General features: G+C 31.1%; 3 protein-coding genes across 8 annotated transcripts in view; 2 read left to right on the plus strand and 1 right to left on the minus strand.

Moving 5' to 3' along the window:
* LOC141446524 (uncharacterized) overlaps positions 1–2876 on the plus strand; it is a 140337-nt gene extending 137461 nt beyond the window's left edge. For all 3 annotated transcript variants that reach the window (XM_074113062.1, XM_074113064.1, XM_074113063.1), the window contains 4 exons: positions 459–721; positions 850–985; positions 1246–1450; positions 1841–2876. In XM_074113062.1, coding sequence (XP_073969163.1) covers positions 459–721; positions 850–985; positions 1246–1450; positions 1841–2016 — 780 coding nt within the window. In that variant the 3' untranslated portion in view covers positions 2017–2876. The remainder of the gene's footprint in view (positions 1–458; positions 722–849; positions 986–1245; positions 1451–1840) is intronic.
* A 1639-nt stretch (positions 2877–4515) lies between these two features.
* loj (p24 family member logjam) lies at positions 4516–7191 on the minus strand. Its single transcript, XM_074113080.1, has 4 exons — positions 6910–7191; positions 6616–6812; positions 5887–5953; positions 4516–5150 (listed from the first exon to the last, which is right to left on the minus strand). The coding sequence occupies exons 1-4, from the start codon at positions 7102–7104 to the stop codon at positions 4929–4931; spliced, it is 681 nt and encodes a 226-aa protein (XP_073969181.1). The 5' UTR covers positions 7105–7191; the 3' UTR covers positions 4516–4928.
* Positions 7180–15077, plus strand: LOC141446527 (acyl-coenzyme A thioesterase 9, mitochondrial-like). 4 transcript variants are annotated; one of them, XM_074113075.1, is made up of 11 exons: positions 7180–7256; positions 8198–8349; positions 8431–8552; positions 8638–8758; positions 8856–8971; positions 9555–9777; positions 10176–10378; positions 12572–12657; positions 13274–13361; positions 14025–14175; positions 14912–15077. In XM_074113075.1, exons 3-11 carry the CDS (start codon positions 8454–8456, stop codon positions 14971–14973), a joined length of 1149 nt encoding a protein of 382 aa, XP_073969176.1. In that variant the 5' UTR covers positions 7180–7256; positions 8198–8349; positions 8431–8453; the 3' UTR covers positions 14974–15077. The 4 variants fall into 4 exon arrangements, with proteins under 4 accessions (XP_073969176.1, XP_073969175.1, XP_073969174.1 ...); XM_074113073.1 differs by lacking the exon at positions 7180–7256 and adding an exon at positions 7383–7721; XM_074113074.1 differs by lacking the exons at positions 7180–7256; positions 12572–12657; positions 13274–13361 and adding an exon at positions 7382–7721.
* Positions 15078–16983: the final 1906 nt, after the last annotated feature.

Below are 16983 nucleotides of genomic sequence, written 5' to 3' on the forward strand. Positions count from 1 at the left end.
GTGCATTATTTTTGCAATAGGCAATACACTGAAATCGAACTTTAAACAAATGTCTAGATATTTCCGTTTGGTTTCGCAATAAGGTTTTATTAAAAGTCAGCCTACCGGAAGAGAGTGCTACTTTGTTGAGCCAATGATATCGTGTTTTGTGATTTTCTTTCGTATCTATTTTCTTCACAATGCATTTACATTAAGAAGAATGGAAGAAACATCGTTTGTCAAATATATTTGAAATATTTCTCCTGTTAAGCTGTTACAGCTTTGATGTTTATTATTAGATAATATAGTAATTGGAATAATTAAAGGTCATGTGAGTGTTAGTACCAAAATTGTTCTGTAGTGTTCACAGATGTTTTGTTTCTGATATTAAGCTTCGATAAACTGTGGATCTCTGATGGATTATTAATGCATTTCATTATTTTATATTTTCCAGTTTATAATTTTTTTTATTATTTCAGATTGCAAATGAATGTAATGAAGCCGCTCGTCAAACAGAAAGATGGGAAGAAATGGCGTTACTCAGTCAAGTCATTAGTTTTCCGTCAACATTACGTCCACTTCCGTTGCTTTCTGCGTCTCGTTGGTTGGTTAGATCTGGCCCAGTTACCCATATCAATTTGGATGCTAAACTAACTTTCAGTAGGAAATTAACAGCACCAAGAAATCCAAAGCTAATGCTATTTCTCTTCACTGATTATCTAGTTGTGACCAAGAAGAAGGGGTGAGTTATTGTTTTTATTTTTTGATACAATTAAAAATAGAAACAGCAAAAAAAAAGAGTATTTTTTATGATTGGAACAGGGTATTTTTTTTTTTTCCTTTATAATCGACAATTTATTTCAATTTCAGCGAGGATAATTATTCAGTAATAACATATTGCCCACGGAATCTGGTACAGATGACCAAAATGGATGAAGCCATTTCCAATAGATTTCTAATTTTGCTCACTCTATTAGAAAACCATGAATTAAAGACTCAAGAAATGGTAAAGCACAGTTTTTTTTACAGATTTTTTTATATAACTTTAATATAGACAATCCATTTTTTTTCTCCATTATTTAATTAAAAATAAAGGACGCATGTTAGTGTTATGAAGCATGGATCTGTAAGGGTTCGAATCCTGCATTTAGTTAAGAAAATCTGTTAAGTATGTACTGGCACCCTCGTCCACGACATCTAATTGGTTGTTGAACCTTAAATATTACATGTTTGATTTATATGATTAATAATATTTATTTTTATTAGGTATTAGGATGTGGCAGTGAAAGTTCTCGTGAACGTTGGTTACAACCTTTCACACCGATATCCTCGTCAAATCCAGATGAACGATTGTACGAAGTATGGGACTGTCCACAAGTATCCGCCATGCACAGCTATGCCAGTACTCAACCTGATGAACTTCCTCTACAACAAGGCGATGTAGTCAATGTATTAAGAAAACTGAGCGATGGTAAGCTAATTTCCTTCATGTTTTTTAGCTCAATTATTTCGGTGAATTTTTTTTTTTTTTAGATAATTTATTTATTCTTTAAGCGTTCACTAATTTTTTAGTCGTTCATTTTGGGTCTTTATTTCATTTATAGCAAAAACCAATTTTGCTGGGTGCATTTTGTTTTTGTTTATTTTTTTTTTAAATCATGTGTCCAGTTTAAGTTAACTTCATTTTTAATTTGTTTCTTCGGCACTCTGGCATATCTTCACTCAGAAAATCTGAATACGGACATTTTTCTTAATTATGGGTTGATTCCTTTATAAGAATTGATTTCATATGATTAGTTTGAAAAAAAGTCGTTCAATTATGTTGATTTTTATTTTACTTTTTTTTTCCATAACAATCCAGGTTGGTATTATGGCGAAAGAATTCGTGACGGTGTTAAAGGATGGTTTCCCGGTAATCATACAGTAGAAATCGCTTCGGCTCATGTACGTGCTAGAAATCTAAAACAGAGGCATAGATTCTTAGAATTATCCAGTACATTTATTCAACAGCAACAGATGAACAAAGCTGGATCCTAAATTTATGTTTTTCCTTAAATTTAAATTGTTAAATTTTTTTTTTCATACATGTAAGATATTTAATTTTAATTTCCACTCCCGTCTTTCTGCGCATGCTCGTAGCTTCGAGTGGGTAGGAAAAAAAGGGCAGGTTAGGATTGAAAAGAGTGAAGTGAATTATCGGCTTTGAGTGTCGTTTTATAATGCGTGTTGAATTACAACTAGACTGAGTTTCTCTGAAAAAAGAAAAGAGATTTATTTGGCATTAACAACATTCTTAAAACATTAATTTTCAATACATAATTATTTAACTATTCTTCAATACCTGAAAAAGAAAAGAGAAACGACGCTCAAAGCCGATAATTCACTTCACTCTTTTCAATCCTAACCTGCCCTTTTTTTCCTACCCACTCGAAGCTACGAGCATGCGCAGAAAGACGGGGGTGGAAATTAAAATTAAATATCTTACATACATATTACGTATTTATACTTCCTTTTCCCCCGCTCCCCGTAAACTCAGCTAAATTTAAATTTTTTGGGGGACCATATTTCCGCCAAATTAATTAGCCAAAGGAAATTTTTTTTAAATGAATTATTTAGAATTTATTTATAAAAAATAAATCCACAGTGAGATTATGTTTTCCTTCTTCTTTTTTTATTGTGTAAATATTGTTAAAATGTAAAATTTAATATTCGAATAACAAAACAAAAAACAATTCCATTTTTTTTATTGTGATATAAAAAATTATTATATATTTTAAAATACAAATTTCAATATAAATATTTTTGTAAATAATTACATTTTGTTTTTGTTTTTTGAACGAATAATGGAAAAATTTATCATGTTATTAATGTCAAAAAATATTTTACATAATTTTTAATTTATTTTGTATTTTTTTTCCTTTCTGTTAACTCCTTTTTCTACAAAGATCCAGTGTGTGATGAATGGTAAGAAACGAGGTCTTGTAAATTAAGTAAATTAACACTTTTACCCGAGAGGTTCTTGAAAAACTTCTGAAAAAGGGTCCATTCGTGTGGAGACCAAACATCAGTGGGGTGTTTGCCTCATCACGATAATGCTCCTTGTCACACAGCAATTTCAATAAACCAGTGTTTTTGGCCCCAGTAAAAACATTCCTGTGGCTCCACAGCCTCCTCCTTATTCGCCTGACTTTGAGTCTTTGTGACTTTTTTTTCTCTTCCTGAAGATGGAAAAATCACCTCAAGGTGGAACTCATTTTGGGACAGTCGAAAACATTCAAATCGGAGCTCGAGCACTGCTATGAGGAGTGGAAGAAACGTCTTCAGCGCTGTGTGGCTTCAGAAGGAAGTTATTTAAAAGGTGACAATATAGAATTGGTAATTCTTTTTGAATAAAAAAAATCGGTCTCATTACTTAATTTACAGACCTCGTAAGACTACTTTGGGGATCAGTGATGTTAAATGGAAAGACTACTTTTTTCTTATTATTAATGGTCTATTCGTATTTGGTGAAAGAAAAGAAAGACAAAAACAAAAAGTCAGATAGTCAGATATTTTATAAATAAGAGGTTGTTTTTTTGGAGTAAAATGGAGCCGAGTGTCAGTTAAAATGGTATAGGCCATAACTGATACAAGTTGAATCGGGTTCCCCAGTTTACTCTAGGATTTATTTATTGCGTACTTGGACATGACTTCTCCAAAAAAAAAGAGTAAAAGCTATAAAAATATGGCTTTGCAACGTAAAATCCCTACTTTCTTGTAATCGTCTTAAAAACACTAATGAAAAAAATTCTGTGTTCATTCCTTGCTTAGGTCATAATAACGCCCTAGATCAGTGGTTCTTAACCGATGTTCCGCGAATATGGCCCAAGTGTTCCGCGAAATTTCAATTTTAAATGTATTGAAAATTAAAAACTTAGGAAAGATACGAAAACAAAAAAATCGTTCCTTTTTTTTAAATTTGAATTTTCTTTAAATTTTAGCAAAGCTGGCCTATCTTTTTAAGTCATAGTCTTTTACAACATTTGTTATTTGTAGCAACGTACTTTTATGTTCATTATTTGACTAATTTCATTTTCAGTATTTATTTTTTAAAACTATGCAATAATTTATCCTTTTTAATTTTAATTAATACATATATCTTTTTTGAAAATTACATTAGATTTTTTATTATTCATTAATTTTAAGTTCTTGCTAAATGCCGAATTTTTTAATGTTAGTGTTCCGCGAGAAAAATATATACATAATTGTGTTCCGCGTCTTTGAAAAGGTTAAGAACCACTGCCCTAGATGGATCTGTAAGTAGCCTACCTGAAAAAAGTAGACATTATTTATTTAATGAACCCTCTTAAATATTTTTCTCTTCCTAGAAAGCCAATACAATATTTCGTTTAAATTATATAAAATGTGAGTCCACAACATTCAAGTCGAAAACATTTACCAAAACTTAGGAAGCCCAGTGAATTTAAATGATCAGGTAAGTTCTTTTATTAAGCACTTAAAAATGATAAGGAATTTTGTACTAATAAAATAAAGGGATAAAATTATATTGTATGTTTATTGATCATATCACGGAATTACATTCAATTATTATTATCATCTCATTATTCACAAAACATCAGGTTTACTGATATGCTTAATTGGAGAAAATATACCGTGAGAAAATTAATTAGAAAAAAAAATGAGAAATTAAAAAAAAAACACCATATCAGTCGTATTTGAAAAAGTAATTTTTAAAAAAATATATAAATAATAATATTTACAAATTAGGTAAAAAATAATTATTTAGACCTCCTTACTATCTAGAATCTTACCTTGGTTATTTAATGGAATGCTGAGAATGCAAAAATTATTCAGTAACAGTTTTTGGTTAGAACACTTTTTTTTTGTTTCACACTTCCTAAATTAGGATATAATTTCATTCTTAACAGTATTTCATTCATTTGATCCAATCAGGCTCTAGGTCTTGTATTCTTTACATCAAATAGTTTTCTTACAAAATATACTTGCATTATGGTAGTCGAAACAATGACTACAATTTGTATTAACGACCAACGCAACACATATGCATTATTGTCGACCAATAAGTTATAATGTCGTGTTTCCATGCCACGAAAATGATTCTGATGTTGTAACATTTGATTTATATCTCTTTCAACACTTTGAATGGATGTCTGTAATTAAAATAAAGAATTATGTTAAAGGCAGAAATATGAATAATGCGATCAAATCTGCTAATACTGCAAAATCATGAGAAACATTTTGCTGATACAGTTCCTATTTATTTTAACTATCTTCAAAATTAACTCACTGAAAAAGAGGTTTATCATTTCTTTATAATTAATTCAAATTATTTATTTATTTATTATTTACTAAAGGAACTTTCCTCTAGCCTAAACCGATTGGATGTAACTTATTCAATTTTTGTTTTAACTTTGAATCAACAATGCAAAAAAAAAAACCCGAAAACTTCGAAAAGTTCAGACTTTTATCAATAATTTTATCCAACACGCGCGTTTATTTCATTAATTCTAATCAGTTAAGCATTTTCATCCATCTTCAGGGAAATGTTCATGTTTAAAAGATACAGTCGGATTGTGGGGTGTCAGAGGCTAAATGAGTGAAAATCAAATTTATGTACATTAACCTTATTAACTAATCTTTGAAGATGTATGAAAATATGTAACTCGTCAGAATAAATGAAAATAAGCTTGCTATTGAAATCAAATATATTTTCCTCTACTGTGCTGGTGGTCTATTTTATTTTACTTATTTTTCTTTGAGAATGCAATCAAGAACTGAGGCCCACGCCAGAAAGAAAATGTAACCTAGGTCACAGAAAGCACCAATAAAATTGAAAGACAAATTCAAATCAAAGCTGTGCGTGTTCTTCATAAATAATATACTTACAGTAAAGTTTTCAACGCTAAGATTCAATTCTTCCAATTCCTTAGAGTAAATTTCCCATTGATCATATCTGGAATTTTGTTTTTCTTAATACTTTTTTAAAAAAAGTTTGAATTCAAATAAATTTAAGAAAAAATTATAAATGAAGAATGTAAAGGGATTGTGAGAATGGGTGACGACTCTGTGCAGCTTCCACATTCTGTTGGTTATATAAAATTGGTTGTCCTGTTCTTGAGGAAACTGTGGATAGTGCATTTTTTCTTTCTGTATGAGCTTTTCTGCACCTTTTTCATTAGGTACATGTCTCCCTTATCCATTAGGAGATAATTAAAAGACCCACTTCTGCATGAAGAATTTAAGAACTGTGTACAGCAGTGAAGGTATCGTAATTCAATCGTAACATATAATGTTAGTTGCATTTTAAGGAAGGTAAACATTTGCATTGTACGTTTTATTTAATTTTTATTAGTTAGGTCCCGGTGGAAAGGCAGGCTCTACAACCGTAAGTAATTATGCACTTCGGTTGTATTATCGAAACAGTATAATTTTTATTAGTGGAACCTACTGTAGATTCTTGTCAATAATGTTAGTACGATAAATTGCTTCCGAAAGTTTAGCTGTCTTAAAAAAAGGAGAATGTGGCCCTGGGTAAAATGAAGGCCTGAGCTCTTACATTTAAGACGAAATGGCCAAATTTACTTAAATTTTAAAATAAAAAGGTAAATTAGATACCTGATTACAGTCATATAAATGTTTATTAATTTGTCAGCGAATCTGGAAAATTGGTTATCAACGCAAATGTGATAGTATCCTCCAGTTGATTGTTGATCTTGATACTCTGCATTCGGCCTCCACTGATATGGCAAAACTAACTGGCCACTCGGATGGCGTACAGCAAATCCTGCCATCCCATCACCGCCTCTTAATACCTTTTAAAAACCATCCCAAATTATGTCATAGATCCTTCAGTTATAAACTGAAAAACATGATCATCTAGAAACCATATATATTTATAGATTGACTTACCTGAAAACTGGCATAAAATGTAGCGCCTGGGTTAACATATTGATAATAACAATCTTCCTTACCGGGATCAACATGAACTTTATAATCCATAGCTACAGCGGGAAGATCTTCGTACCATGGTGAAGTTGTGGTTCCAACTAGAGATATAGCAAAACAAATAAAAAATAACCAAATAAAACTGTCAAGAATTAACATAATTAAGTATAGTTTAAAACTAGCTAGTGAAAGTTGACATTTGGCACAATTACTCTGAGATGTAGGAAGGTTATATTAGGTTATAGCCCATGCGGTGGCACCTTAGTAATTGTTTTTTAAAAGAATATACATAAAACCTTTAAAAAATTGAGGTAAGGACATTTTGTTTCATCCAACTTTTTAAATTTTAATTACAAAAGCTGTTCTGTTTACTAATTTTAAGTTTAATATCTTGTTAACTAATATTCTTGGCATTGGAAATTATCAGCTGAGCCATGTGCCTTTTTTTTAAAAACAAATTTATAAATAAGTCGGGATGGTCCTTACCAATTTATAGCCTCGGTCGGTTAAAAAAGTCCAATGATATTGTATGTGGAAGGCAACTACATATGTATAGTTAGCGGGTGAAGTATCTGTCGCCTCTCTATTGAAAGATAAGAACTGTCTTCGGATCAGTATTTTACTTCGTAGGAATATGGTTGAAGGTCAATGAAGTCATTAGTGTGATTTTAGCACAACTACTTTTTAACTTATTTTTCTACAATGTCTATGAAAAGAAATTTTGCATTTATTGCTGACCACTTTTTATTGTATTCGCGTAAGATATACCCAATAAGGTGAGTTTCTAAAAAATCTAAAATCTACAATCTAAAAAAAAACATATAAAAAGGAAATTTTTTCAAAATCAACTAACTAAATGTATTTGAAAAGTACTTAGTATTTAATAACTTTTTACTCAAACAAAATGCCGGCTTTAGGCTTTACATAGCAAAAATCAGAATTTATTAATCCGTTCGTTTGTACCTCTTACATAGTTCATCCGTTTCATTACACATTGACTTCACATAGTCATCACTTTTTCATATTGAATGAGATGAAAACGAACACCATGTTATCTTGATTCATCTGGCCCGTGTTTTTTGTGAAATGTAGTTCGGAGATTCTTGCTACTGATAACACAATATAAGATGTTAACTGATTGTCGTTTGTTAATATACAAAATTATTGTATTGAACATAATTTTTTTTGTGTGTGTGTTTGGTGGCAATAAGTAAAAAAAATATATATATATATATATATATATTAATTACAGAGTGTCACCTTGTTTTATTACGACCCGAAGATCTTTTCATTTTGCTGGAAACGAAAAACTAAAACATTTTACTATTCTAAGGTCACAGCATTTTTCTTCACAAAATTATATTCAGAAAAGTATCAATGATCCTCAGCTAACAATTAAAGACGGTAATTAAATTTTTTTTTAAGTATTGTTCTTATAAATAATTAATTGTATGCTTAGTATAAAAAAATTATTTTTAATTGTAGTTAAACAAAGGTTGAGTGAAATCATGGGAGTCCGGAAAGGATTCTCTGAGCCACCCAACAGGTCGAATTTACTTCAGTATCTCCCAGAAACGCAAGATGAATTGCCCTTCAGGTCGATGAAGGTAAATAAGTTTTTGAGGTAAGGATCGTTTAGAGGTGGGTCATCTACAATCTGAGTATTGTTTATGAACTTACTTATCATTCCAGGACAGTTTCGTTACTGCCTTAATTCCTCTGAGCACTGATCGTATATTACAGGATAAATATATGACTTTGATGGGGAATGTTCGTAAAGGACGACTACTTGAAGATATGGACATATTTGCTGGTCCGTTTTAATTAATTAATTTTTGCTTCAAATAAACTTCTTAATTTAAACATTCTAGATAATTGTTACATTGTAAAATTAATGTGTATCTTTTTAGTATGGACTTGTGTAAAATATATTAATAACCCGAAAATGAAAGCGGACGAATTTTTTCCATACTCGATAGTGACCGCAGCAGTGAACCAAATTACTTTCAAAGGCTGGCCTTGTAAGGTGACTAATTATTGTAAAATTATGTTTTAGTTTTTGGTAATTTGTGGTTACTAAATGCTTTGGAAACGATGTTTAATGTTAAGCCCATGTATTTTGTGATTGGGAGTATTTTATCACCGCATCACAACATTCCTTTAAATTCATTAAAATAAATTAGCAAAAATTGCACTAATTCCACGATTTACAAGATACGATTTACACTTTGATTTACTATTAACTTAATTATTTAGAAGTCTTTCAGTACAGCGAAGTGTGGCAATACTCCATTTAACTTCACACCCGGCCCTATCTTGCCATGGCTGAGGCCCTGTAAAGGTAACTGAAATGTGCCCCTTCAATATAATATGACAGTTGCTTTATAAGTGGAAATTGAATTTTCTACACATACCATTTATCATGTAAATCTAAAGTTCCATTTGAGACAATTGCACGGAATACTGTGAAGAATATTTGTGTGCAAAATCTGATCAGCTATGTTATTCGCATATCGTACATATTGGTGGACCCATCAGCAGATTTTCACTTACGTATTTCGTAAGATATTTTTGTATTTTATTTTATTTTGTTTTTGTTTACATTAAAGGTAACCGACGACATGAGAATCTCTGGTCAGGTACAATGGGTGGGTAAAACTTCACTTGAAATTTGTGTCTGGCTTGAATCGTTCATTTCTAATGAATGGAAATTGTTTGCTAAAGCATATTTTATCATGGTTGCTAGAAATTCAACAAACACAACTGGTGCATTTGTGAATAAATTGAAACCAGAAGGTGCCGATGAAGAAGAAACTTATGCAAAAGCTAAAGGTATATTTATTTTCTCTTGTATTGAATTTTCGAAATTGTGTTTATATTAAAATAAAATATGTATTTTAAAGTAACTCTTAAGTATTAATAGTTTAACCCTTAAACAAGTATTTAGTTTCATTAATTTTATTTCAATTTATTTATTTTTTTAAACGTTTAACGAAAATTAACATTTTGAATAACACTTATGCACACCGTGTAACCTCCCTCATTCTGTCAGCAGGTGTAATGACGTCTGAAACGTTAGTCTGTTCGCCAAACTAGTTAATATACCTTTGATGATGGAACATGCCTGCTGCGTGACGGATAAAATCAACTATATTATCTAGTATTGCAGACCTACCCACATTTTCAATTAATATTGTAAACTAGTTGATAACAATTATCTATATTTTTAGAGAGAATGGAAAGAAGACATTTAGGTAAAAAGAAATCTTTATTAACGTCACATCCAACTGAAATTGAACAGAGAATAATTCATGAAATGTACATGAAAACTATAGATTTGAATGATCCAACATTAAATCGTAGGATATTGCCAGACAATTCAGTATGGATTGAGTCTACTAAAGTGGCTAATATGATATTTCCACATCCTGAGGTAAGTTTTCAAATTTCTATTGGATTAGTTATTGTTAAAAAATGAGCCTGAAAACATTGAACATAACGTAAACGCGATTATTATTTTTTTATTTTATTTTTTTTTTGGCGCATCAACAGCTGAGGTTATTAGCGCCCGGAGCTTTTTCCAGTGCACTGCCGGCCTCCGGACAGTGTTCTCTCGTTACAGACAACACTGTCCATCACCGGAGCTGTAAGAAGCTCCTAGGAAGAGAAAAATCTAAGGGTCAGCTGCTGGATTCGAACCCGGGACCTCCGTGTGAGAGTCCAGTATGCTAACCTCATAGCTAATCCCTTCCCTCTCTATTATTATTATAGTTATTTCAAGTTTTCAACATTTTCTTAAAAATTCCATTACATTTAAAGGCGTGCCACTTGATTGTTAGATTTTTCCTGTAAAGTCGGTATTATTTTTATTTATTTATTATTTTGTTTTGTTAGGAAGGTTTTTGCAACAAGTTTATAAATAACCTAAATGAAATTTTACAAAACTGAATTTTCAATAGCCCTTAACTTATTTTCTCTTGGTTTTCCGCTGTGCTGTGAAAGAGGATTTATTTAAAAATTTGTTACGAGAATTACTTAGATCTAAGAAAAATCTTGCTTACAATGAACAAATGTTTTTCTTTAGATTTTTAAATGAAGAATTTGTATAGCACACACCAAAAAAAAAGAAGAAATTTCTTATTTAAGCTAAATTAGAAGTTATATTCTCTTTATAGCCATTTGTTTATCTAAATGTTGTTGTCCAACCAACAGCCTGAGCAAAAGTGTTCTACCATCGTTGTGGATCTGTTAGCAATCTGAACTTTGGTGCAGCTTCACGTTCCCGGCATGCTTTTACGAGGGTCGTTTGAAAAGTCCGTGCAAAAATAAAAACTACTTAATTTCTTTGGGGTAAACCTTTTTTATTTTTCAACATACTCTCCTTTTAGGCTTATACACTTCGTCCAACGCTGCTCTAGTTTGTTGATCCCTTCCAAATAATAGGATTTGTCCAAGTCTGAAAAATAGCCATTCGTTTCTGCAATCACCTCCTCGTTTGAATAAAATCTTTTTCCCGCCAGCCATTTCTTCATATTGGGGAACAAATAGTAGTCCGAGGGAGCCAAGTCTGGAGAATAGGGGGGATGTGAAACGAGTTGGAACCCTATTTCCATTAATTTTGCGACCACAACTGCTGAGGTGTGAGCTGGTGCGTTGTTGTGATGGAAAAGGACTTTTTTGTGGGCCAATCGTGGGCGTTTTTCTTGCAGCTCGGTTTTCAAACGGTCCAATAACGATGAATAATATGCACCTGTAATAGTTTTACCCTTTTCCAGATCGTCGATAAGGATTATTCCTTGCGAATCCCAAAAGACAGTCGCCATAATCTTTCCGGCCGAAGGAACGGTCTTCGCCTTTTTTGGCGCAGATTCCCCCTTGGTAACCCATTGTTTAGATTGTTCTTTGGTCTCAGGAGTGTAGTGATGTATCCATGTTTCATCCACAGTGACGAAACGACGCTTAAAGTCCTGCGGATTCTTCTGGAACAGCTGCAAACCGTCCTTGCAACACTTCACACGATTTCGTTTTTGGTCAAGCGTGAGCAATCGCGGCACCCATCTTGCGGATAGCTTTGTCATCTCCAAATGTTGATGCAAAATATTATGTACCCGTTCATTCGAGATGCCCACAGCACTAGCAATCTCACGCACCTTCACTCTTCTGTCATCCATCACCATACCATGGATTTTATCAATGATTTCTGGAGTAGTAACCTCAACAGGGCGTCCAGAACGTTCAGCGTCACTTGTGCCCATATGGCCACTCCGAAAATTTTGAAACCACTTATAAACTGTTCTAATCGAAGGTGCAGAGTCACCATAATGTTTATCAAGCTTCTCTTTAGTCTCCTGAGGCGTTTTGCCTTTCTTTTTCGTCCATTTTTTGAAAATCACTCGACTTCCTCGATTCAAACGAATGCCAAACACAAAGAAATAGACCGATCTGGCTGAAACTTGGTGTGTGTTCTTCCAAGAGATGCTACTAACTAAACATAACCTCGATACGCGCCAGTGGTGCTATCTCTCTGACTTTGCACGGACTTTTCAAACGACCCTTGTAAAGGATGTTTCATCAAGACTTACGTATTAGTTAATATTTTATATGATTATTATTTATTTATTTTCAGGATAGAAATTCTCATAACACCATGTTTGGTGGTTTATTGATGAGGCTTTCGTCAGAATTATCTTGGATTATTGCAACAACTTATGGGTGACTGAAAATTTGTTAATATCCTGAATTTGTAGTTTTATTTTAGTGTTACGAACAATTTATAAAATGCCATTTTTAGATGCATATTTATTTATTTACGAAATTCATCATTCACGATTTAAAACAAAAATCTACAAGAGAGGAATGTGATTTGCTAAATGGTTATCGTTTTTTCATATCAACACGGAGATGCTGGGTTTGAAACTATCAAGATTTTTCTCTTTGTAGGAGCATCTTCAGTGATCAATGTTCTATATAATCACAAGTATCATTTTACTGAATTATTTGTTGACAAACTGGCCGTATTCATCCAAGAGTTGAATGCTGAGGTTGCAAGTAATTTAGTGGGAAAATTGGCATAATTTAGAAACTGTTTACATCTATGAATTTAGATTGATCTAGACTCGATCCATTTTTGAAACCCAAGCTAAAATAGTATGTTTGATTTGATGTAAGATATTCGTTTCAGCTTCCAGAACATTTCAGCCCCAATTTTGTCCATAATCATATTTAAGTTTATTTATTACTGAAATGATCATTATTAATGTTTTATATATCAGAAAATTTTGGTCTGATTGTAATTTACATATAAGATATATTTTTCTTTCGATTTCAGCAAACAAAGGCCAACATTAAGGCATATCAGTGATATTACTTTTAAATCACCCATATCTATCAATTCATTCGTGCAATTTGAAGGACAGGTTTGTTGACAAAAAATTTATATAGCGTTATTGTAAGTTTTAATTCTTCATAAAAGACCTAGTCCAAATCTACTTACTTAGCTCGCAATTAAGGTTACAAATCAATAAAAATGTGTATGAAATACATTTCAAAAGTTATGTTTACACACATATCCTTAAATAAACATATTTTGATTTCGATGAATGTCTAGATGTTGAAATAGTCGGCGAAGTCAAGAAACACAGTTTTCTTTTAAAGAGGTTATTGTATTGGAACGTGTATTGGTACTTTTGATTTTTCATTAATGTTTACAACACAATCTTCTCAAAGGTTCATGTTTAATAATAGAATACAAAAATTAATTAAATTCAGTTCCAAGAATCATTTTCAATCTTTCTGCAGATTTTCAGTGGATTTTTTAACCTAAACTTGCTCAGCTTTCAATTGTTTTTATTAATTTTTTTAACTACATTTTTGTCCCAAAATATTCGTTAGGCACACAAAAAATTACATCAGTCACTTATTGTTGTCAGTGGGATTTTTTGTTTATAAATGTTGGCAAGTGTTTTTTAAGATTTATGTGAAGTCCATGAACAAATGTTTGCAATGTTTGTATGTACATAGCTGTGAAAGAAGTATATTTTTTAAAAAAAATTGTTTTTTGGTTTGTTGGTTATTTCCAGGTCGTCTATACAGAATTGAATTATGCTCAAATTTTAGTCCACTGTGAATTATTGGATATTATGACCAACAAGATGTTTACAACAAATGTTTTCAATTATACATACGAATATAAAGGTGTACTGCAAAACGTGGTACCACAAACTTATCGAGGTGAGTAATTTTTATTTACTTATAATTATTATTAATATGAATTGAATTCACTTTGAAAAATGAACGAGAAGCCGTGATGGAAAAAGTAACTAAAAGTGGTCTCTATAAGAAATGTTTCTTTTAGCATTTATGCATGTTTACTTGTGAAAACAGAAACAAAATCGTCTTCTATTGTTATTTTTAAAAATAAAATACCCACAATCATTTTAAACAAAAGTTTAGTATAACCAGGAAATTTGAAAAAATATAGAGTTCTTCAGTATTGCAGGATATGTTGATAGCGTGACGTTTTTCTGATTGTGTCTATAGTAATAATCTTCATTTAAAATTATAGTTTTGATGTATGAATTCCTTTTTTTTTCCGTAACTTTTTCAATAAAAAAACAGTCTGAACAAATAAATGTTAAATAATCGTGCAAGAACTTACCATTTTTCTAACAAATAATTCGAAAATTGTTTAATGATTATAAGAGAGATACCCTTTATCGAACCATTTCAAGGTATCGATTACACTATATAGAACAAAATCAATGTATCGATTTCTTTCGATTTTACTAAGTATAATATTTTCCCTATTTCTTTTTTTTTTCTCTCGAATATTAATTATTTTAATCAGAGATGAACTTTCAGTTAAATAGTATTGCATTTACATAATATTTGAATGAAAATTGTACATATGTTTAAAAAAATATATTTAAAGTCTCTAAAACATATCTTTCCCCCCTCCTCCTCACAGAGGCTATGATGTTGCTAGATGGACGAAGACATTTTCAAAAGGTAATGGAACGAGTATTTTAAGTATTAAGTGTTTTAACTGCATAGTTTATATTTTCCATTGGTTATTTGTTTTAAATTCCCTCTCTAAAAGAAAAAAAAAAAGAAGAGTCTCAGTGATAAAACAACTATCAGTATTATTGTTACAGACATTTTATATTCTTGTCGAAAAGCTTTTATTGTAAAATCAATTGCTATCTAAATAGATTTTTTGTGAAATTGTACTCAGTAAATTATACAACTTTTTTTGTTCCCTAACTGTTCAAATAAATATAATTAATTAACACATTTTAAATTGCTTTAATCTTTGTTCATTTATAAGTGAGTACATTGTAAATTGTTTTTCGTTATAACATTATTTAGGTTTTCAGCTATTTGTAATTGAAAATACGTTAGAATTATTTTAATTTCACTTTTACTTACATGTAACCCCCTTATTTTCCATATTAAATAAATAAATAAATATACTTTTAAATAACATTTAATTATATTTCCTTACAAATTACGAAAAATAAAAATTTAATTTCATTAATGACGGCCTTCCGACCGTTGAGGTGAACACATCTCCCTAACCATTACACTCGTACATGACATATTATCAAGGTACTTTGTTGGTTAGAGGTGTTAGATTAGACAAGATTGTTTGGAGCGACGAGCGATACAACCCCTTAGGCTGGAAACATAGTGGAGCGGCGAGCAAAGCGGCGATGATAGCGAAGAGCAAAGCGGCGAAATCAAACAGAAGTTAACATATGGGACCGCGCATAGTGGCGAGCAAAGCGAAGATAGAGCAACTCTATCTATTTCTAGTGTTTGTTTTCGCCGCTTTGCACTTCGCTATCATCGCCGCTCCACTATGTTTCCAGCCTTATATCTACTCAAGTCGTACTGAAGTGAAATCTTGTTGACAGTTAATATAGTTTTAGTGCTGCCAGGTGGCAAATATGTGAACTACGATTCGTGACAATGTGTAGAGGTCTGGAAAGTGCTGCTACCTGGTGGCCATTACTAAAACTAATCTTACTTTTTAGTTTTTACCGCTCTTAGACGGCATTTTTTAGAACTATTGTATTTTTAGTAGTACGCTTTTTACCAGCCTTATTTTGGGATTTTTTTTTTTAAAGCAGGTAGAAATTTAAATGTTTATTTTTTTTAAAAAAAATTAATAATAATAGGTAATTCCTCAGAGTTCCTGTAACATTTATGTACCCCTGATACAAATCCAGGGATATTACAATTTTCCTAAAACTTCCGGTTTAAAATCTAAATCCAGTAAGCGCAAACTCTCTAGCTTCTAATTACCTACTCAAAATAGACCGAAAAGTATCCAAGGTACATATTATTTGAATCTTAATATTTACAAGCTTTAATTAATTGCATACGTATATGGCTATAAATACTAAAGTAATAATAAACATTAAAGAAATGCTATGTGGCCCAATAAACAGTGTACATTTTGTTTTTCCAGACAATCATTATTGATTGCCTGTATATATTATAGAAATCAATAGAAAGTTTGAAATAATGGTAAATATATAAAACAGAAATATATATATATATACATTTATTTATTGATACAATCAAATAAGAAAATCGAAATTTACACAATATTTAATTAATTACCTTAAATTAACTTAATTACTAGAAAATAAAAACAAACGAAAACAACCTTACAGCTAGCGTAAATAAATCTTATTTATTTACAAACATTTAAGCAATAGAAACAAAATAAAATAACCACGATTATTTGTAACGTGAATAATGTGAAAAATATAAACATTTTTTTCCAAAACAGAGCTTTTTTACGAACAGATGTAAAATATTTAAAAATAAATAAGAACAAAATGAAAATAGAGAATGTGAAAACAATTAAATTACAAGAGGAAGAAGGTAAGTACAATGTGAAATAACTAACAAATGACTACTTACGTATACTACTTAGTGAAGGCTAGTAACTTTGTGAATAGCAAAAAGAAAATGTTGGTTACCTTCTAGAAGAATCAGTATTATCTTTTAATTTATAATAATTTAGAA

The sequence above is a fragment of the Rhodnius prolixus genome, unplaced genomic scaffold (assembly GCF_049639745.1).
Source record: "Rhodnius prolixus isolate KJV_2025 unplaced genomic scaffold, Rpr scaffold_7, whole genome shotgun sequence".
In the NCBI taxonomy this organism is placed as follows: Eukaryota; Metazoa; Arthropoda; class Insecta; order Hemiptera; family Reduviidae; genus Rhodnius; species Rhodnius prolixus.